At 42.5% G+C, this 21744-nt stretch overlaps 1 protein-coding gene across 3 annotated transcripts in view; it reads left to right on the forward strand.

Annotated features, from left to right (window-relative positions):
• Positions 1 to 21744, forward strand: part of B4GALNT1 (beta-1,4-N-acetyl-galactosaminyltransferase 1) — a 134458-nt gene that overhangs the window by 83964 nt on the left and 28750 nt on the right. For all 3 annotated transcript variants that reach the window (XM_070740937.1, XM_070740938.1, XM_070740936.1), the window contains exons 2-3: positions 13530 to 13745; positions 16890 to 17063. In XM_070740937.1, the coding sequence (XP_070597038.1) occupies positions 13531 to 13745; positions 16890 to 17063 (389 nt within the window). In that variant the 5' untranslated portion in view covers position 13530. The remainder of the gene's footprint in view (positions 1 to 13529; positions 13746 to 16889; positions 17064 to 21744) is intronic.

A 21744-nucleotide genomic window follows, 5' to 3' on the forward strand; every position in this document is an offset into this window, starting at 1 on the left:
GGACAACTCGGTTAGTGAAGTCATATTTTTTACAGTCAAGTTTGGAGCGGTTAATATTAAGTTTAAATCTGTTGTGTGCTCTTGTGTTGTTGTGGTTGAAGCTGAAGTAGTCGCCAACAGGCAGGACGTTGCAGCATATGATCTTGTGGGCAATACTTAGATCTTGTTTAAGGCGTCTTAGTTCTAAACTTTCTTTTGATCAAAAGAAGTTGATAATTCTTCTCAACTAATGATTCAAGTCAGTTTCACACAGGAAATAGTACAAAATGATTTGTGTTTCAGAAACAAACTGCACAAGATCAGGTTGCGGCAGAAAGAATCCCATATGTCTAGGGATTTAGTTTGGATAGGAAATTAAATAAGGACTGTATTGCATCTATACATATGCACTTGAATGAATGCATGTTTAATTTAAGATGATTGATAATTTGAGAACGATACACACCAATATAGAATCAGAACAAATTGTAATATCATTTACAGTAATAGAGTTGAATGCATCCTAAAGGCAACAAATTAGACATTCATTTAATAGTACAGTAATACCTCATGATACGAACTTAATTGGTGCAAGGAGGAGGTTCGTAAGACGAAAGGTTCGTAAGACGAAACATTGTTTCCCATAGGAAACAATGTAAAGTCAATTAATCCGTGCAACCAAAACCCCCCCCGCAAAAAAACGGCTTTCGGCGACCCTGAGTTCGGGGGGGTGCTGGCAAGCCCCCCAGGCCGGCTGCGACCTTTTAAAACACCCGCGCCGCTTCGCAGCTGTCTCCTGAAGCCGAACGCTAAAGCCAAACTTCCGTGTTTGGCTTCGGGAGACAGCTGCGAAGCGGCACGGCTGTTTTAAAAGGTCGCAGCCGGCCTGGGGGGCTTCCAAGCAACCTCCCGAACCGAACCCGGGGTTCAGCAAAATTTTGCCTCTTCTTACGAACTTTTTTCGAGTTACGAACCGGCGTTCGGGAGGCTTCTGGGAAACCCCGCCGCCCGGCTGTCACCTTTTAAAACAGCCGCGCGGCTTCCCAGCAGTCTCCGAACGCCGGTTCGTAACTCGAAAAAAGTTCGTAAGAAGAGGCAAAATTTTTCTGAACCCCGGGTTCGTATTATGAGTTGTTCGTAAGACGAGGGGTTCGTATCGGAGGTACCACTGTATAACCAGGATATAACCCATACCGGTATTACTATACAGTAGAGCTTTTAATAACATTGCACACTTATCCAGAGTAGCCATAATACCAACATATACCATATTTTTGGAGTATAAGACGCACCTTCCCCCCTTAAAAGTGAATTAAAATTTAGGTATGTCTTATATGCTAAATGTAGGTTTTTCAAAACTTTTTTTCCCAGCCGTAACAAGATAGAAACATAGAAACATAGAAGACTGACGGCAGAAAAAGACCTCATGGTCCATCTAGTCTGCCCTTATACTATTTCCTATGTTTTATCTTAGGATGGATATATGTTTATCCCAGGCATGTTTAAATTCAGTTACTGTGGATTTACCAACCACGTCTGCTGGAAGTTTGTTCCAAGGATCTACTACTCTTTCAGTGAAATAATATTTCCTCACGTTGCTTTTGATCTTTCCCCCAACTAACTTCAGATTGTGTCCCCTTGTTCTTGTGTTCATTTTCCTATTAAAAACACTTCCCTCCTGAACCTTATTTAACCCTTTAACATATTTAAATGTTTCGATCATGTCCCCCCTTTTCCTTCTGTCCTCCAGACTATACAGATTGAGTTCATTAAGTCTTTCCTGATACGTTTTATACTTAAGACCTTCCACCATTCTTGTAGCCCATCTTTGGACCCGTTCAATTTTGTCAATATCTTTTTGTAGGTGAGGTCTCCAGAATTGAACACAGTACTCCAAATGTGGTCTCACCAGCGCTCTATATAAGGGGATCACAATCTCCCTCTTCCTGCTTGTTATACCTCTAGCTATGCAGCCAAGCATCCTACTTGCTTTTCCTACCACCCGACCACACTGCTCACCCATTTTGAGACTGTCAGAAATCACTACCCCTAAATCCTTCTCTTCTGAAGTTTTTGCTAACACAGAACTGCCAATGCAATACTCAGATTGAGGATTCCTTTTCCCCAAGTGCATTATTTTACATTTGGAAACATTAAACTGCAGTTTCCATTGCTTTGACAATTTATCTAGTAAAGCTAAATCATTTACCATATTACAGACCCCTCCAGGAATATCAACTCTATTGCACACTTTAGAGTCATCGGTAAATAAGCAAACCTTCCCTACCAGACCTTCCCCTATGTCACTCACAAACATATTAAAAAGAATAGGACCCAGAACAGACCCTTGTGGCACATCGCTTGTGATTTTCCCAGCTTACAGGCTTTTTTCATTGCTACTCTCTCCCAGGAAGGTTTTTCCAGCTCTAAATCTTTGCAGGCTTTTTTTTATTGCTACTCCCTCAGAAGGAGGTTTTTTAAAAACCCTAACCAGGGGTTAAATAATGTGCTGAAGCTGACCAGACTAAGGATGCCCGCCAGATGAATACCTGATTCTTAGTCTGGTCAGCTTATCCCCTGATTAGGGCTTTTAAAAAAGCCACCTTCTGAGGGAGTAGCATTGAAAAAAAGCCTGCAAAGGAACCTTTCACTACCCACCAGGCTAGTGTTGGAAAAAATGTCCGTCTGGGTTCAGAATAAAAGACACTGGAAAAATGGAGCCTGTTTGGAAAGATGGTTTAATAGTGGACAGGACCGCAAGGATATTTTTGGGTCCTGGGTGTGAGAAGATGAAAACTGGGCTTTGTTTATTAGGCCTCTGGATGATAACAGGCCTGACTGGAATGATTTGCTATGATTACCTAAGAATAAAGAAATATTTGTAATCCACTGTGCTAAATGCAATTTGGTATACGTTGGTATTATTTGCAAAGAAGACATTTGCAAAGAAGGCAGTGTCAGAGACTATTTTGGGCTAAGGACATTAAAACTTTAGGAAATAAGAAATCAAAAGTAGCAGATGGTAGGAGATTTCGCACATACATGCAAGTATGTGCTAACTGCCGGTCAGTATGAGGGTACAAGGAAGTAAGTTGTGAAATGCGTGCAAAAAGATATAAAAAGAATGTTGTGGGATGAGTTCAGAGTCATTGTTCGTAGCTATTCCTTGTTGGACCTATTAACCCTGGACCTCATTGCAATGGGTTATTGATGTAAGTTCATGTTCCAATTTGCTCATGAAGTAAACCTCTGAATCATATTTTCTTTTATTGGAATATTTTTGCGATATGGGCAAATGAGCACATGGAAGAGAGAGAAAGAGAGACAGACAGATTTATACTTTCTCTTGGGCCTCACCTTGGAGCTTCCTGTTCCTAATGCCCCCGTTTTGGTGGAGAGGTATGAATGTTGTTTAGTGGTGGGCACTTAGAACACTGAGCACAGTGTTATGTGTTGTGTGAATGTTTAATGATTATATGTTAATATGAAAATCAATAAAATAATTAATTAAAAAAGAGCTTCCTGTTCCTGTGTAAGGGCAGGCATTCTGATTGGCTGTCAGACCCCCCTAGGGCCATGCAGGGATAACTTTGTAGATTGTCTTGAGTCCCAATCTTGGTTGAATCTTGCTGGGTGATGATGTAATGAAGAAGATTGTGTTCTGATAGGTTGTTGGACAATTCCTATTATGGCTTAATAGGTTTTTCCTGGTTTGGATTTTGAGTGAGGGCTAATCCTATCATTTCCTGATCTTGAAAGTCTTTTATACATAAACTGGCCCAGCCTTTGTCTTGTAGATAGTTGGCACCAATCTTTCTGGGGCTATTAACAAAAGTTGTGGCTTTCCAAGAGTATGTTTCTCCTTTTCTCATCTGGGAAGGTATAATATTCTGCCTTTTTAATATTTAATAGAATATTTCATTCTTCTATGAGAAGGGTGGGTGCTAACTTTCTATACTATGTAACATCTTAAGCACAGTTTAGGGCAGTGTTTCTCAAATAGTAGGGTGCCCCCTCCCGGTGGGGGCTTGGAGCGATGCCAGGGAGGCTCGTGATCCTAGGGAACATGCTCTTTTTGCCACAAGGAGTATGGTTTTTTTTGCACTGAACAATAGCACAAAGCACAGAGCAGGAGATATAAAGTGCAGATAACAAATCCTTAAGAGACGCCATAGAAAAAGATTTAACAGGGATGAAAAGAAAGGAGGAGAGAGACGGAGATAATGAGACAAAGGTAAGTCTCTCGAAAGCTAAGATGAGGAAATATGACTTGGCTTCCCTGTGACTATGGTGGGAGATGAGGAAAGACCGGTATGTTTACTGGGTCTAAAAATGTTGGCAGCGGACAGCATGAAGCCAAATAAATTAAGGCGTCACATTACACCCCAATCACGCTGATAAGCCGCTTGAGTTTTTTCAGTGAAAACATGCTGAATATTGCAAACAATCCCACCAGATAGTTAGAGGTGCGCAAAATGTTTACTTCTTCCTAGGGGGAGCGTAAAATAAAATAATTGAGAAACACTAGTTTAGGGGATATCAGTGTTTTTTTGTTTATAAGGGCTTCAAGTGTGCGTGTGACAAGTGAAAATCTTACGATGGGTCAGGTGAGAATCTTACATCAGATCAAGGTCATTGGGATTTGAACTGCTGGGACATGGGTTGGTTGAGGTTGCTGCCTCTGGTTGGTTATGTAGTTGATTTGGAATCCGAGGGTTCATAAGCCCATTGTATGTCAACGTGTCTCTTTATGATATTTCTAAAATTGTGAAAGGTGGACCTTAGTACTAGACTTCTGAAATGTCATGGTTTTGTTTTTAACCATGAGGCAGTTTCTCTGTTTTTAATCTGCAAGCATTCAGTTTCTTGTATAAATGAACTGGGGATGAGAAATTCTGAATGCATTTGTCCATGTAATTTAAAAATAACATTGATTATCTAAGACAGTGATGGTGAACCTTTTTCCCCTCAGGTGCCAAAAAAGTGTGTGCATGTGTTATTGTGCATGTGTGAGGGCCCACACTCATAATTCAATGCCTGAGGAGGGCAAAAACAGCTTCCCCCAACTCCCAGAGGCCCTCTGGAGATCGGAAACAGCCTGCTTCCCAACTTCTGGTGAGCCCAGTAGGCTCATGTTTTGCCCTTCCCAGGCTCCAAAGGCTTCTCTGGAGCCGCAGCTGGGTAAAAACGCCCTTCCCCATCTCCCCAGAGGCTCTCTGGAAGCCAAAAACACCCTCCCAGAGATTCTGTGTGAGCCAAAAATCAGCTGGCCAGCACATACATGCACATTGGAGCTGAGCTAAGGCAACGGCTCGCGTGCCAGCAGATAGACATTTACAGCTCATCTGGTTTGGAATGGACTATCAGCTCAAAGCTTGGAAGAGTTGGAAGGGACTTTGGAGATCTTCTAGTCTAACCCCCTGCTTAAGCATGAAACCCTACATCACTTCAGACAATAGTTATCCAACATGTTATAAAAAACTTCCAGTGTGGGAGCATTTAAAACTTCTGGAGGCAAATTGTTCCACTGATTAATTGTTGTAACTGTCAGGAAATTTCTCCTTAGTTCCAAGTTGCTTCTTTCCTTGTTCAGCTTCCACCCATTGCTTCTTGTCCTACCCTCAGGTGCTTTGGAGAATAGGTTGAGTCCTTCTTTGTGGCAACCCCTGAGATATTGGAATACTGCTCTTGTGTCCCCTCTGGTCCTTCTTTTCATTAAACTAGCCATGCCCAGTTCTTGCAACTGTTCTTCATATGTTTTAGCCTCCAGTCCCCTAATCATTTTCGTTGCTCTTCTCTGCACTCTTTCTAGAGTCTCAACATCCTTTTTTTACATTGTGGCGATCAAAACTGAATGCAGTATTCCAAGTGTGGCCTTGCCAAGGCCTTATAAAGTGGTATTAACACTTCACGTGATCTTGATTCTATCCCTCTCTTTATGCGGTCTAGAACTGTGTTGGCATTTTTGGCAGCTGCTGCACCCTGCTGGCTCATACTCATATCCCATTGGAATTTGGCGGCATACAAGTCAATTAAATTAAAAATTAAATTAAATTATTAAATTGAATTGAATTGAATTGAATTAAATTAATGTCCACTAGGACTCCAAGATCCCTCTCACAGTTATTGAGCAAGGTACCACACATGCTGTCCCTGTGCATTTTGTTTTTCTTGCCTAAATGTAAAACTTTACTTTTTTCATCATTTAATTTCATTTTGTTACATAGTGCCCAATGTCCAAGTCAGTCAAGATCCTTCTGCATCTTAAAGATTAGATTAGATTTATTGGATTTATATGCCGCCCCTGTCTGCAGACTCGGGGCGGCTCACAACAATGGTAAACAAAACATAGTAACAAATCTAATATTTTGCAATCTAAATTACAGTTTTAAGTTAAAAAATCCAAAAGAACCGCAATATATAAAAAACAAGCACACAATCGAATCATACACAAAAACTACATGAGCAATTCCCCCATGCCTGACGACAGAGGTGGGTTTTAAGGAGTTTCCGAAAGGCAAGTTGGGGGGGCGGCAATCCTAATCTCTGGGGGGAGCTGGTTCCAGAGGGTCGGAGCCACCACAGAGAAGGCTCTTCCCCTGGGTCCAGTCTGTCTGTCTTCTGGAGTATTGTTCCAGTTTAGTGTCATCTGCAGATTAGATGATTTCCCCACCTATCCTGTAATGGGCTGCTGCTTATGCGGACCGGTGCGCAGCTTCAGTTGGTTAAATGGGAGCTGTGTACACAGTTGCGCATCCCTGACACCACATGCATACCCCCGTGAGAGATTCGGCTTCTGCACATGAGCAAGCAAGTAAATCTTGTGTTAGGATGCTTGCGCAAGCAAGATTTTGGCATTTTTCAGCAATTATTTTCTTTTGCACATGTGTAGAATCAAAAATATTGGTGAAAATCGCCGAAATCTCACTCGTGCATGTCTTTGCCTGAGATTTCGCTTGCTGCGCATACACAGAAGCTGAATCTCATGCCAATGGGCACATGCAGGACACACATGTGCCCGTGACGGCCTTGGAGGGTGCACCGGTAGCACCGAAGAGGAGCATCTATCCCCTTATCCAACTCATTGATGAAGATATTGAAGAGTACTGGCCCTAAAACAGAGCCTTGGGGTACTTCACTGCATACTTCCCTCCATGTAAATGCAGTTCCATTAAGGACTACATGTTGAGTGTGCTTGGTCAGCCAGTTACGAATCCATCTGGTGGTGATGCTGTCTAACCTGCATTTTTCTACTTTATCTAGTAGTACAGTGATTTTCAACCTTTTTTGAGCCGCGGCACATTTTTTACATTTACAAAATCCTGGGGCACACCACCAACCAAAATGACACAAAATGACACCCTAAGACACTCTCCTCTCTTTTTCCATCTCTGTCTCCTTCCCCCTTGTGTGTGTGTGTGTATACACACCCTTGAACCATTTCCAAAAACAGGTGAGGGCTGGGTTTTTTTCTCTCTTATTCTTTGGGTGCTTTTTATCATATGCTTTAAATCAAGAGTCACTTCTCTCTCTCTTTTGTTTCTATCTCTTTCCTCTCATTCTCTGTCTCAATCATTTTCTCATTTCTCTTTTTCTCCCCTTTTTGCTCATTTCTCTCTCTCTCTCTCCCTTCCTCTCCTTTTCTCTCTCTCTTGCCTTCTTTCTCTCTCACTCTTGCTTTCTCTCTTTCTCTTGCTTTTTCTCTGTCTCTTTCTCTCTCTTTCTCACTCTCACAGCAAAAAGTTGCGAGACCGGAACCTGAGCTTCCTTCTTCGCGGCACACCTGACCATGTCTCGCGGCACACTAGTGTGCCACGGCACACTGGTTGAAAAACACTGTAGTAGTAGATTATGGTCTATTTTATCAAATGCTTTACTGAAGCCCAAATAAATTATATCAATAATATTCCTCTGGTCCATTAATTTTGTCACTTTGTCAAAGAATGCAATAAGATTAGTCTGGCATGACCTTTTTTTGACAAACTTATGTTGGCTTTTGGTTATTATTTTGTTTGCTTCTAGGTATTTGATGATTCATTCCTTGACTATCTGTTTCAGAATCTTCTGTGGTATTGTGGTCAGGCTGATAAGTGTGTAGTCTCCTGGATCTGTTTTTCCCCCCTTTTTTTTGAAGATGGGAATTTACATCAGTTTTTTTCCAGTCCTCTGGCACTCCCCCTGGTGCTCCAAGATCTCTGGAAGATATAGTTCAGTGGTTTTGAGAGCTTGTCTAAGGTAGGCAGGTGGTTCACTTACCATTTTCTTCCCTATTTTAACGTGTTCTTTACCTGATTTTTGTGGTTCTGTTTTTGATAGGTTGGACTGTTTTTTCCCCTTGTGTAAAGACATGCAAAAAACCAAGTTAAGTAGTTCTGCTTTCTTCCTGTTGTTAGGAAACTTTTAACATCAGAGCTCAGTGGAGTTCTGTGTAATCAATTGGGGCTGTTGGCCCGTCCTCCCTTTCTGGGATTTCAACAGAATGCATAAGATTCCCCTTTCTCATCATTATCAAGAATGGAGATCTGGATGGCTGAGGGGAGTGACTGTCTTCATGTTATGAGGCTGATTGTTAAAATATTGCATACAAGTTGTTTTAAAGCAAATGAGGGAGTTGGGTATGAGTAGCATCATTTGGTTACCTTTATGTGCAATTCCATGACGTGTCATAAAAACCAGACTTTGTAAAAGTACTGTCCCAAAGGTAATTTTCGAAAAGCAACTGGATTTTCTTGTTTTGACTTGATGTGGACAAGAAAATCCAGCTGCTTTTTGAAAAGACCTTTGGAACAACCATGATCTGGATGATTGAGAATCTCCATAGACATGTACAGTATCGATAGATTTTCAATACTGATCAGATGGATGGTTAGAGCTGGATAAGATGAATGTAATTAAAATAATAAAATGTTATGTTATGAATGATGTACCTATTTATCTTGACATTAATATGTATTTGCAGGGTTAGACTCCATTAGATGGAAAACGCAAGGAGAAAGGTTTTTTTAATACTCCGCTAAAACCCCTGAAATATTCTTGACCTAAATGAGGTTTTGTTATGATGATGATACAAGATATAAGTTTTGACATTTATTTTAATGAGTATATTCATTTGGAATGAGAATTTTTAATGAATACTTATCTTTCTTTTTTGCACCTACCTGGAGAGTGAATGTGTAAGACAAGTTTTAGGATCCAGTATGTTGTCTTTTCTGCCATCCATAAAAGCTGCTAGGCACATTTAATCATTAATTGGTCAATGTTTAGTTTTGATCTGGAATGTGACACTACAATTTTGAAAATAAATGTTTTTGTTACGGATTTTTATGTGATAATCTATACTCCTAAAACCTAGAATTTGTCATCAGAATAGGACATTTGGTGCTATTGAACCTGGACTATAGTCAAGGGAATAATTTTATATAAATAGAAGAAAAAACAATTTTCCTGATTTTATGGACTTGATTTAAGGTAGGAATCTACCGTCTATTTTTGAAAAGTGCTTGGTTCTGAAAAGAAGAGTGGTAACTACGGAAAGGGGCGGCATACAAATCTAATAAATAAATAAATAATAATAATAATAATAATAAATAATAAATAAATAAATAAATAAACAAACTTTCCAAGTTATGCAAAATAGAATTAATCCATACTTATGACTAGTATGTGATTTTCCTTTACTGCTATATTTGTTTATTTTAATCATCATAACATATCTAAAGACTTTTTCTTCACTGTATGATTACTGATTTTTTTTTTCATAATGTAACTAACTGTATTTTTATTAAAAGGCAAGAACTTTATTAACAGAGAAAGCAGGTTTCAAAATTATGTGATTTACATGGAAATGCATAGTTATTGCTTTATTGGAGTACAGGAATAGAATTTAAATTTTTTAAATTCTGAGACTTGGAATTAGTTCTGGGAATCAAAGGGACACAGGGATCATTTGCCTTCTACAGCAAAACACATTAGTTGCACATTGTTAAGCCAGTCAAAAATTCTTGCAGACTTCTTCTACTAATCTCTAGGACAGTTTAGGAATGTGGGGAGAAATGGTCAAAAGAAAGATTGTGTTTAAAAATGAGCTGGAATCAGCCAGAAAAAAAAAAATTATACAAAACTTCTTTGTACTACTGTTTCTATCTATTCACAATGTAACTTCTTGGTTGTAAAAGAGAAATTAAATTTTAAAATGTGCTGGATCTGACTGAGGCAGAATAGTGAACATTTTGTGCTCAATGTTCAAACATTCAGAAAAAACTTACCATATTTTTCAGAGTATAAAATGCACTTTAGTTTTGGGGAAGGAAAATAGGGGGGGAAATCTTCCTACTGGGTATTCATGGGGCTAGTGTCCTTAGTCTGATTAGCTTCAGCACATTATTTTATCCCCTGGTTAGGGCTTAAAAAAAACCTTATTTGGAGAGAGTAACAAACAGTGAAAGAGCTTGCAAGCCGGTAAGAGCTGGGAACATGGTTAGCACCTGGTTAGGACTGGAAAGAAACATATTTGGAGCAAAAAGAGCAATGGAAAAAAACCTCGCAAAGACAGGGAAAACATTCTTTGCAGAGGGTAACAATGAAAAAGCTTGCACAGTAAGAGCTGGGAACGTGGTTAGCACCTGGTTAAAACTGGAAAGAAATATATTTGGAGCAAAAAGCAATGGAAAAAAAACCTCGCAAAGACTGGAAAAACATTCTTTGCAGAGGGTAACAATGAAAGAGCTTGCATGGTAAGAGCTGGGAAAATCGTTAGCCCCTAGTTAGGTCTGGAAAAGAAAGCTTCCAAAAAAAATGCTACATTCAGAGTATAAGACACACCCAAACTTTCAGCCTCTTTTAGGGAGGAAAAGGGTGTGTCTTTTACACAGAAAAATACGGTAACTCAACTCTGCTGGCATCATCTCTCCCAAAATTAAAAAAATGATGTGCATACACTTCATTAAACTGAATGGGACTGTTGGTGAGTCAACAGCAGATCAGAGATAGAGATGACAGTTGTTCTGTAGAAATTGTGATTTCAATCAACCCTTTTTACTAGTGATTGCAATCATGATTTACCGTATTTTTCGCTCCATAAGACGCAGTTTTTTTCCTCCCAAAGTAGGATGAAAAATCAGCCTCGTCTTATGGAGTGAAGATGCAGGCAGGGAGGGGGGGAGGCTGCGAATTCGGAAGCGCCATCCCGCCGGCTGGCTGGCTAGCTGCTGCCTGGCCCACCGTTCCCCGTAAGCTGCGCCCGTGAGCAGGCGTGCACCCCCAAATACACCCGAGCGCCCTTTTCCACGGGCGCGCGCTCCCCATCCCCCTGCCAGCCCGCGGGGAGGTGGGCGGGGGCGGGGAGGTGTGGCAGTAGGAGTAAAGGGAGCCGCGGCCGCCCCTGCCTCCCCACGGTGCCTCCGGCCAAATGCGCCCCTGGCTTCTCCATGCTGCCCTATTGCCCGCCCGATCCGCCTCCTCTCCTCCTCTGCCACCTCCTGCGTTGGGGCGCGATCCGCCTCCTCTCCTCCGCTGCCTCCTCCTGCCTTGGGGCGCAATCTGCCCCCTCTCCAACGTCGCTGCCTTCTGCCTTGGGGCACGATTTGCCCCCTCTCCTCCGCCGCCGCCTTCTGCCTTGGGGCGCGATCCGCCCCCTCTCCTCCTCCGCCGCCCCCTGCCTTGGGCGAGCAATCCGGGAGTCCGGGACAGGGTGGCTTTACGCCATGAAGAGAAAACGCCCGACTTTTCCCTGCTGCCGGAGCCGTTTCCTCTTCATGGCGCAAAGCCACACAGTCCCGGACTCCAGGATTGCTCGCCCAAGGCAGGAAGCGGCGGAGGAGGAGAGGGGGCGGATCGCGCCCCAAGGCAGAAGGCGGCGGCGGAGGAGGAGAGGGGGCGAATCGCGCCCCAAGGCAGAAGGCAGCCATCTGCCCAGACAGAAAGGAAACAAGAGAGAGAAAGTGAGAAGAAGAGAGAGAAAGAGGGGGAGAGAGAGAGAAAGAGAGAGGGGGAGAGAGAGAAAGAGAGGGAGAGGGAGAAAGAGAGTGGGAGAGGGGGGAGAGATAGCAAGAGAGGGAGAGAGAGAAAGAGAGGGAGAGGGGGGAGAGAGAGGGAGAGGGGGGAGAGATAGCAAGAGAGAGAGAGAAAGAGAGAGGGAAAGGGGGAGAGAGGGGGGAGAGAAAGAGAGAGGGAGGGAGAGAGAGGAGATAAAGAAAGAGGAGAGAGAGAAAGGAAGAGAAAGAAAGAAAGAGGGATAGAAAGAGAGAGAGAGTGAGAGATGCTCAGTGAGCCTTTCTTTGAAGTTGCCTTTCTTTCTTTCTTTCTTTCTTTCTTTCTTTCTTTCCTTCTTTCTTTTTCTCTCTTGCTCTCTTGCTCTTTCATTCTTTTTTCTTTCTCTTGCTTTCTTTCTCTCCTTCCTTCCCTCATTCCATTTCTTTCATTCCCCCTCTATTTTTATTTCTCTTTCATTTTCTTTCTTTCTCTCTTTCTTGCTTTCTTTCTTGCTCTTTTTCTTTCTCTCTTTTACCTTCCCTTCCTCTATTTCTTCTTTTCTTTCTCCTTCCTACCTTCTTCCCTCCCTCCCTTCAGTCCTTCCTCTCTTACTCTCCCCTTTCATAAGTTTCCTTGCTTCCTTCCTCTGTTCCTGTCCCTTCCCCCTTTCTTTCTTTCTTTCCTTCCTTCCTTTCCTCCCTCCATTTCTTGCTTTCCTTTTCCTTCCTCCCTTCTTCCCTCCCTCACTCCCTTCTTTCACTCCTTCCTCTCTTCCTCTCCCCTTTTTGGCTCAAAATATTTTTTTTCTATTTTCCTCCTCTAAAATCTAGGTGCGTCTTATCAGCAGGTGCGTCTTATAGAGCGAAAAATACGGTAACATGATTTAAGTCAACTTGATTTAAGTCAAATCCACCCTGGATGGAAAAGGCGAATAAGGGATTCATAGTGGAATGGCACCGGAGTTGTGGCAAACAAATGAAGCCCCATCTACGGGGGGCAGGCGCTACATGAAACGACACTCCCTCCTCCTCTCTCCACAGAACCGGTTCTTGGGGCAGTGTTCCCTCTAATTTTTTGGGGGGGGGTGGATGGAAAAGTATAGTGTCTGAGCGGTAGTCCCTTCAGGACTGGGCAGCACAGAAATAATAAACAAACAAACAAACAAACAAGTAAAAAGCCCACCCTGTTTTGCCTCAGAGAATTTCAAAATAAAATACTGTACTGTGTGTCTATAACAGTGAGCTCATAATAGGGCAACTCTATCAATATCAAAATGCCACTTAAATAGTTGAGCTAGTTTCAAACTAGATTTTGATTTTCTTTCTCTCTTCCTTACTCCCATTCTTTTTCTTTTTCTTTTCCTTCCTCTCTTTTTTCTATCTGTTTCTCTCTCTTCCTCTCTTCCTTTCTCTCTCACTCTTTCCCTCTCGGCTTCTGGGCAGGTTTGGAAAACTCTGAGGATGATGATTTTTAAGTGAGCGATTGCTCACTGCTCAGCTTAGAGGGAACTATGTCTTGGGGCCCCAAACGTTGGAGGCCGCTGTCCTTATCTACCCTCTCTCTTTCTCCCTGTGCTCCAGGATGCGTCCTGTCCAAAAGTCCGTGTGCGCACTGATAGTGCTGACAGCATCCCTGGCTTTCCTGTATCTTCACGTGTGGTCGCCAAAACCTTACACTACGGTGGATCTGCGACATCGACCAGATCAGCTGCCTGAGTTCCTGTTGCCCGATCACCTGCTGGTGCCTGACAAGAAATATGCACACATTGCTTTCCGGATCAAAGAAGAGATTTTGGAGTAAGGCAGAATCCTGTGGCTCCTATGACCTTTTTTTTTAAAAAAAAATTGATTTTACATTGTGCATTTCCCTTTTTTGTATTTTGCAGTGCAGTGTATTTTGTTTGTGCAATTGCGTGCTTCTCTTCCTTTTGTTTTTAAATGCAAAAGGGGTTTAGCTCTGTCAAGGGGTTTAGCTCTGTTTTAACTCTGTCAACCTATTCTCCAAAGCCCCCGAGGGTAAAACAAGAAGCAATGGGTGGAAGCTGAACAAGGAGAGAAGCAACTTAGAACTAAGTGGGAAATTTCCTGACAGCTAGAACAATTAATCAGTGGAACAGCTTGCCTCCAGAAGTTATGAATGCTCCAACACTGGAGGTTTTAAAGGAGATGTTGGATAACCATTTGTCTGAAGTGGTGTAGGGTTTCCTGCCTAGGCAGGGGGTTGGACTAGAAGACCTCCAAGGTCCCTTCCAACTCTATTGTTTTTGTTACTGGTTGTTTCTTGTTTTTTCCCCTTCTTCTGCCTGCCTTTCCCCGCTTGTTATTTCTTCAGTTCCCTTCCTGTCCCCTTCTCTGAGGATTGAGAAACTGATTATTGGCAATACCTGGCGCTTCTGCATATAGCCACTCCTCAACTTAACAACTGTTTATTTAGTGACCATTTGAAGTTACAACGGCACTGAAAAAAGTGACAGGACCATTTTTCACACTGGTGCAGCATTCCCCTGGACATGTGATCGTCTTTTGGAGAGCAAAGTCAATAGAAATGCCAGATTAACTTAACAATGGTGCCAGATTAACTTAACAATGGTGTTACTAATGTAACAACTGTAATGATTCATTGAATAAATACGGCAAGTAAAGTCGTAAAATGGGCCAATAAATTCCTCACTTAGCAAGATAAAGTTTGGGCTCACTTGTGTCAAGGACTACCTGGCTTTAGGCTGGATTTGGGGTATGGAGATTTGGTAGGCAAACAGTGTATGTATTACACTGTAGTACAGGAGTCCCCAAACTTGGCAACTTTATGGCTATCCTGGCTGGAGAATTCTGGGAATTGAAGTCCACAAGTCTTAAAGTTGCCAAGTTTGAAGACCTCTGCTCTAGCAAATCATAGCTCCAGTTGATCTTCTATTTTAAAGTTGTTATCTGAAGTTGGCAAGTGTTGGAGAGAATCTTGCATTCTTGGTGCTTGATTCAACCAGGGTAGGGCTTGAGTGCCTGAATCTGTGCCCAATAAATTTACGATATACATTGCCAGTCAGTGTATGGATTGGTGGAACAAATGACACATTCAACAGAGAGCACCTGCCATATTTTTCGGAGTATAAAACACACCTTGGTTTTGGGAGAGGAAAATAGAGGGGGGAAATCTACCAGGTATTCATCTGACTGGCATTCTTAGTCTGGCCAGCTTCAGCATATTACTTATCCCCTGCATAGGGCTGGGAAAAAAACCCTTTTTCGGAGGGAGTAGCAATGAAAACAAGCCTGCAAAGACTTAGGACTGGGGAAAAAAAACTTCTTCAAGAGGGATTAGGAATGAAAAAATCCTGCAAGCTGGGAAGGCTGTTAGCACCTCATTAAGGTTGGGGGGGAAAGCTTTGAAAAAATCTGCATTTGGAGTATAAGACGCACCCAACTTTTCAGTCTCTTTGGGGGTGGTGGTGCGTCTTATGCTCCGAAAAATATGGTATTCCAAAGCTGAATGATTAGAAGAATGGATGCCAAGCATGCCTTTCCCTGGGTTGTCCTTTAGTGAAGGGCTGCACTTGCATACAGTATGGTAGATAACATTGCTAGCCAACTTCCCCTCTCCCCGGCTCTTCAGATAATAAGCATGCCTCCATGCATTTTCAAGGGCACTTCTTCCGTAGAGTGTCCAGCCCACTGGTCCCCAAACTACGGTCTGCGGGACGGATGTGGCCCGCTGAGGCCATTTATCCGGTCCGTGGCACCGCATGAGATTTTACCAGTAGATATAATAAGCTCCCGAATCTCCTGTCCACTCACCGCAGTCTGCTGCTGAGCGAGGAGGAGGTGGAGAGCCAAGGGGCAGGGAGGAAAGCGGGCCTGCAATTGGCCCCTTTCTTTGCCGCCTTTAGGGAGAGAAACTGTTGCTGCCCTATGGCAGAGCAGCAACAGTTCCTCTCCCTAAATACAAGAAAGAAAGGGGCCAATTGCAGGCCCGCTTTCCTCCCTGCCCCTTGGCTCTCCATCTCCTCCTCCTCCCCACCACCTCCTCCACAGTGAGTGGACAGGAGATTCAGGAACCCCCCGAATTTGCCCAAACGGAGGTGGCGGCGGCTTCAAGGGACCAACAGCTGGTCCTTCTCAGTGCTGCATTGCTGCAGCCTCCGAGCTCCGCTGCTGTCCCCGGGTCATCGTTAACTGTAATTGGAGAGAGAGAGAGAGAGAGAGAAAGCCATTGCTGGAGAGAGAGAGGGACAGAGAGAAAGAGTGAGAGAGAGAGAGAGAGAGAGAGAGAGAGAGAAAGAAAGCAAGAGAGAGAGAAAGAGGGAGAGAGGGAGAAAGAGAAAGAGAAAAATGAGAAAATGATGGAGGGAAAGAATGAGGGAGAGGAAAATGAAACAAATGAGAGAGAAGGAAAAAAGGGAGAGGGAAGAGAGAAGTGGAGAGGAAGGAAGGAGCGAAGGAAGGAGAAATGGAGGCAGTTTGTTGATTTAAGTTTAAATTTACTTGTTAATAAAGAAGTATAAATTACTTAATTACTTTATTACTTCTTTATTTTAAATATTGTATTTGTTCCCATTTTGTTTTTCACTTTAAATAAGGTATGTGCAGTGTGCATAGGGATTTGTTCATAGTTTCTTTTATCCTCCAGCCCTCCAACTGTCTGAGGGACAGTGAACTGGCCCCCTGTGTAAAAAGTTTGGGGACCCCTGGTCCAGCCTATCTAATGGGAAGAAGCAATACCTTTTAAACATTCTTGGGAATAAATGTGTGTAGACATTTACACTCTATAAATTATTTACATTATAAATGGTAGAGGTAAACATTCTTAGGAATAGGCAGCAATAGACAGTTGCTCATTTGCTGAAATGTCTTGCTGAGACAAGATATGCCATCTCTGCATTGCCCGATTGTGACCTACAGCCATCAGAATATTCTTGTAGCGTTGTCTCTTCATTTCTTTGGCAGGCTTCTTCCTAAAAATTCCTGTAAATGTGAGGCACAAGCAAGTTTTACATTGCCCTTTCAGAAAGAGCTCTTTGGTCAGGAGTATTCTATGGAATTTACCAATGCCTTCAAGCCTTCTGACTTGGTCGACATCCACAGCAAACGGGAACAGGAATACCGCAGTCATCAGCAGAGGTGAGTAATGGCCAGAGCTGGGTATAAACTTTGATATACAGTAGTACCTCTAGATACGAACTGCTCTACATGCGAGTATTTCAAGATACGAGCCACGAGGGGAGAGACATTTCTGTTCTAGTTCCGAGCTGAAATTTGGGATACGAGCCGAGCGTCCACTAGGTGGCGCAAGAATCCTTGCTTTTGGCTATCTCGGAGGGGAAAAACAATTTGTTCCAGATACCAGTTGCCTCGAGATACAAGCTCCCTTATGGAACGAATTATGCTCGTATCTAGGGGTACTACTGTATTATAGCTTAAAAGTTATATAAGAGGAAGCACTTTTAAAGGACACTAGTGCAGATGAAAAGTTTGCATTTCTCCCATAGTGGAAGCCAGCAATTTTCTTAAAAGAATAGATCAACTCTAGGCAGTATGTCCTGAAAATAAGGGGCATTCATAATTTGCATTGAGGTCAATGTTGATGTCATTTTTTGGGTGACAGTTGCCTCAAAGGGTTAAGAGTACCACCGTTTCAGCTAGGAACAGCTTGGCATATAAACACGGTGTGCATTCGTACTGTGAAATTTACATCAGTTATTTTCCACAGTGTGGCAATATTTTCCATTGAAAACAGTGAAGTGGGCACAGTCATTCCACCTGGCCAGCAGATTGCAGCAGCTCATAGAATCAGGGTTTGTTTGATGGCTGCCAGTTCTCTGTGCCTCCAGACTGTTCTGCCTGACTGGCTCAGGCAATGCGTAACAGTCCAAGGAAAAGAAATCAAACATACACGTGCTCTGCTAATCAGCAAACTTGTATTAAATAAACAAAAAAGGGTTATTCAAAACAGTTCGTAGTGTCCGAAAACAATGCAAGGCTTACTTCAGCCGCATACAAAAACACAGGAAAAAGCAAACAAAGACAACCTGGAATGAGCAAAGACGTTTCAGGAGTCCTTTTGAATCTTTGGAGCAAACAGCAAGTCTCAGAGTTTTCACCTCCCACTTGTCTGAAAAAGCTGGGTTGAAAACTCCAATGGCACGGAACAGAAACTTCAGAGCAGGAACCACAAAATAACACAGATAAACAGCCACAGTTTGCCTTGGCCTTTGTTCCCTTTTATCCCTTTAGCCCTCATTAAGGGAACCACACCCAGCCCTCAGTATAAGAACCACACCCAGCCAAGGTGCTCCTATAATGACTTGTAATACTCCTTAAAGCGATCCTTTTTTTGCATAGCTCTTCGGCTACGCAGATCAATATATTGATCTGCAGAAGAACCCAGAGACGAAAGACTGTCTGAGGGACTGCATGCCAAATCCCCTGGGCTGTCTGCTGAATCCTGCGTCCCAGTGGCCTCGTCCTCCTGGCTGTCTGCCATGTCTTCCTGGCTGTCTGCCACATATTCCTTCTGTCTGCCACATCTTCCTGGCTGTCAGCCAGGCTTTCGCATTCACTCTGTGCCGCGTCTCTCCCATCTGTGGGAGCAACGGCTGGCCCAGGCCCAAACACAACACAGACCAGGGGTGGCTTCTGACTTACCTTGTTTCAAGTTCACTTCCTCATGCAGTGCATGAGCAGTGCTGAAAACCCAGCTTCTGTGCATGCGTACAAGAGCAAAACACCTATGGCACCACTGAGACAGTCAGTTCAGGGGCATGTCCAGCCAGCCATTGCTGCTGGTTTGGTGAGCTGGGGGGGGGGGGGGGGACGACATTCGCACTACGAACCAGAAGAAAGCCACTTCTGCTCCAGACAAAGCACAAACAGACCCTTCCCTTTCCATACCTGTTGCATGCCTTACAACTATTGTTGCCTCTCTCTCCCAGTCAGGTCCTCTCTCAACTTGCAGGCTTTCTGCGTTGATGAAAGAGTTTTTGAACCAGTGAAAAGGAACAGAGCAAATTAAAATTGTGGGGAACCTAATAATCTTCCTGACATTTATTGCTCAATTCGAACATAATATCTCTCGCTGGCTGTTGAGAGTCATTGTTTAGCAATTGATAAAGGGTAAACCAAGCAGTTTTTTGTTAAAAGAAATCAGTAAATATTCTGAATGTTGTCAAGAAAATAATATCCATATTTCCTCGAGGACATTGAGAATTGAGCTCAACTTGAAGAAAGCTTTAGTGAACCTCTGTGAGGATACCGCCTCTATTTTTAGGGTAAAGCAATCCTTTGTTTTACTTGAAGAAGCATTCAATGCTGTCCTTGAGCATTTAAATCAGGGATGTACAACCTTGGCAACTTTTAAGAGTTGTGAACTTCAACTCCCAGAATTCCCCATTCCGGTTGGGGAATTCTGCGAATTGAAGTCTACAAATCTTATAGCTGCCAAGGTTGGACACCTGTGATTTAAAAGCGTGCGTGCCTGGATTAATTGATCCATGGATTATTAGATGAACACCTTTTCATCGTCATGGACATCGAACTAAGATACAATTTTATTCGTTTTTGTGGTTTTCAAATGAGATAGTACTCTTCATTACGTCCTTGTGGTTTTCTTAGCAAGATAACGGAAATGGTTTGACATACCTAGTTTCCTGGAGTTGAGACCGTGGGACTTGGTAGTACAGTGTCACCACAGTCATCCACTGGTTTTGTTTTTAAAATGTGTGGCCTACTACCTTCTAGTCTAGTTTCTAGCCAGTGCCACAATAGAAACTCTTAGCTTGTATTTAATTAGGTTCTCTTTATCTAGTTTTAAGACTACATGGGGAACAGCTCATAGGTTAATCATACGTATGCAGAAAATTCAGAAGGGTACAGAAATGTTTAAGCACCTTTGTACAGAATAAGGAGCTTACTGTGCACCAACTTTCTCACACTTTTAAATATATGAGCTACTATTCTAAATCTGTCAGCCAGATAATTATTATTGTCCCATTGTTACACTATTTCTTATTACTGTTGTAAGCCGCCCCGAGTCGTCGGAGAGGGGCGGCATACAAATCTAATTAATAATAATAATAATAATAATATTAATAATAATAATAATATTAATAATAATAATAATAATAATAATAATAATAATAATAATAATAATATTACCAGGTAGATAATGCAAGCATGACATATAGCAAAACCTGGAGGGTGGAAACTCCACTGCTTGTAGCATGAACTAAAGCAGGATTTTCAGCAGTTGATCATTAAAAAATTGACATCAGATATCTTTAAGAGTGCCTCTGCCTGGGGTATTCAACACAGATTGTAAAATAAATCCAATTATGTTCAGCGATGGACGGGAAAGATGTCTTCAGTGGATCCAAAGGATACCGTCTGGAGAAAATGACACTGCATTATAAGTAATTCCCTTGCTCTTTTTAAAAACTGTCTCTAGAAGCAAATAACACAACTATGAAACTAATCTGGAAATTGCCCATGTGAGCAAACCTATTTTTGGAGCATGCTTCTTAGAAGCAAGAAAAAAAATGTGAGATAGACAGCATCATGGCATCGGACCAGAATATCTCCGAGACCGCCTTCTGCCGCACGAATCCCAGCGACCGATTAGGTCCCACAGAGTGGGCCTCCTCCAGGTCCCGTCAACTAAACAATGTCGGTAGGCGGGCCCTAGGGGAAGAGCCTTCTCTGTGGCGGCACCGGCTCTCTGGAACCAACTCCCCCCGGAGATCAGAACTGCCCCTACTCTTCCTGCCTTCCGTAAACTCCTCAAAACCCACCTTTGCCGTCAGGCATGGGGAAATTAAACATCTCCCCCTGGGCACGTTTAATTTATACATGGTATGCTTGTGTGTGTGTCTGTTAGTATATGGGGTTTTTTAAATCTTTAAATATTTTAATTAATTGGATTATTTATTATTTGTTTTCACTTGTTGTGAGCCGCCCCGAGTCTTCGGAGAGGGGTGGCATACAAATCCAAATAATAAATAAATAAATAAATAAATCCAAATCGTACTCAATATATAATCCTTAATGGAACTACAACCACATGGGGGAGATAAGCAGTGACATACCCCAAGATTCCATTTTAGGCCCAATACTCTTCAGTGTCGTCTTAAATAAGGGAATAAACAAGGGAACAGAAGGGGAACTCATCAGATTTGCAGATGATACTAAGCTGGAAAGAATAACCAATACCCAGAAGACAAGCACAAGATCCAAAAAGATCTTGACAGGCTTATACAACAGGCCCCACCTACCAAGATGAAATTCAGCCTAGATAAAAGTAATGTTTAGGAAGGAAAGACTAATTATATAGGTACAAACTAGGTGAAACATGACTTAATGCTATTAATTTTTGAGAGGGATCTTGGAGTCCTAGAGGACAATCACTTAAATAGGCGCCATTGATGTGCGGTGGCAGCCAAAAAACCCAATGCAATCCTGGGCTGCATTAATAGAGGGATAGAATCAAGATCCCATGAAGTTCTAGCATTGCTCTGCAAAGCCTTAATATGACTACACTTGGAGTACTGCAACAGTTTTGGTCACCACAATACAAAAAAGATGTTGAGACTCTGAAAAGAGTGCCGAGAAAAGCAACAAGAACGATTAGAAGACTGGAGGCTAAACCATGGAATGAACGTTTACAGGAATCTGGAATGTCTAGTCTAATGAAAAGAAGGACTAGGGGAGACATGATATCAGTTTTCCAATATTTGAGGGGCTCCTACAAAGAGAAGGGTTTGTAGGAGCCCTGTTTTCCAAAGCATCAAAAGACAAGAAACACTGAATG

The sequence above is a fragment of the Erythrolamprus reginae genome, chromosome 2, assembly GCF_031021105.1.
Source record: "Erythrolamprus reginae isolate rEryReg1 chromosome 2, rEryReg1.hap1, whole genome shotgun sequence".
Classification (NCBI taxonomy): Eukaryota; Metazoa; Chordata; class Lepidosauria; order Squamata; family Dipsadidae; genus Erythrolamprus; species Erythrolamprus reginae.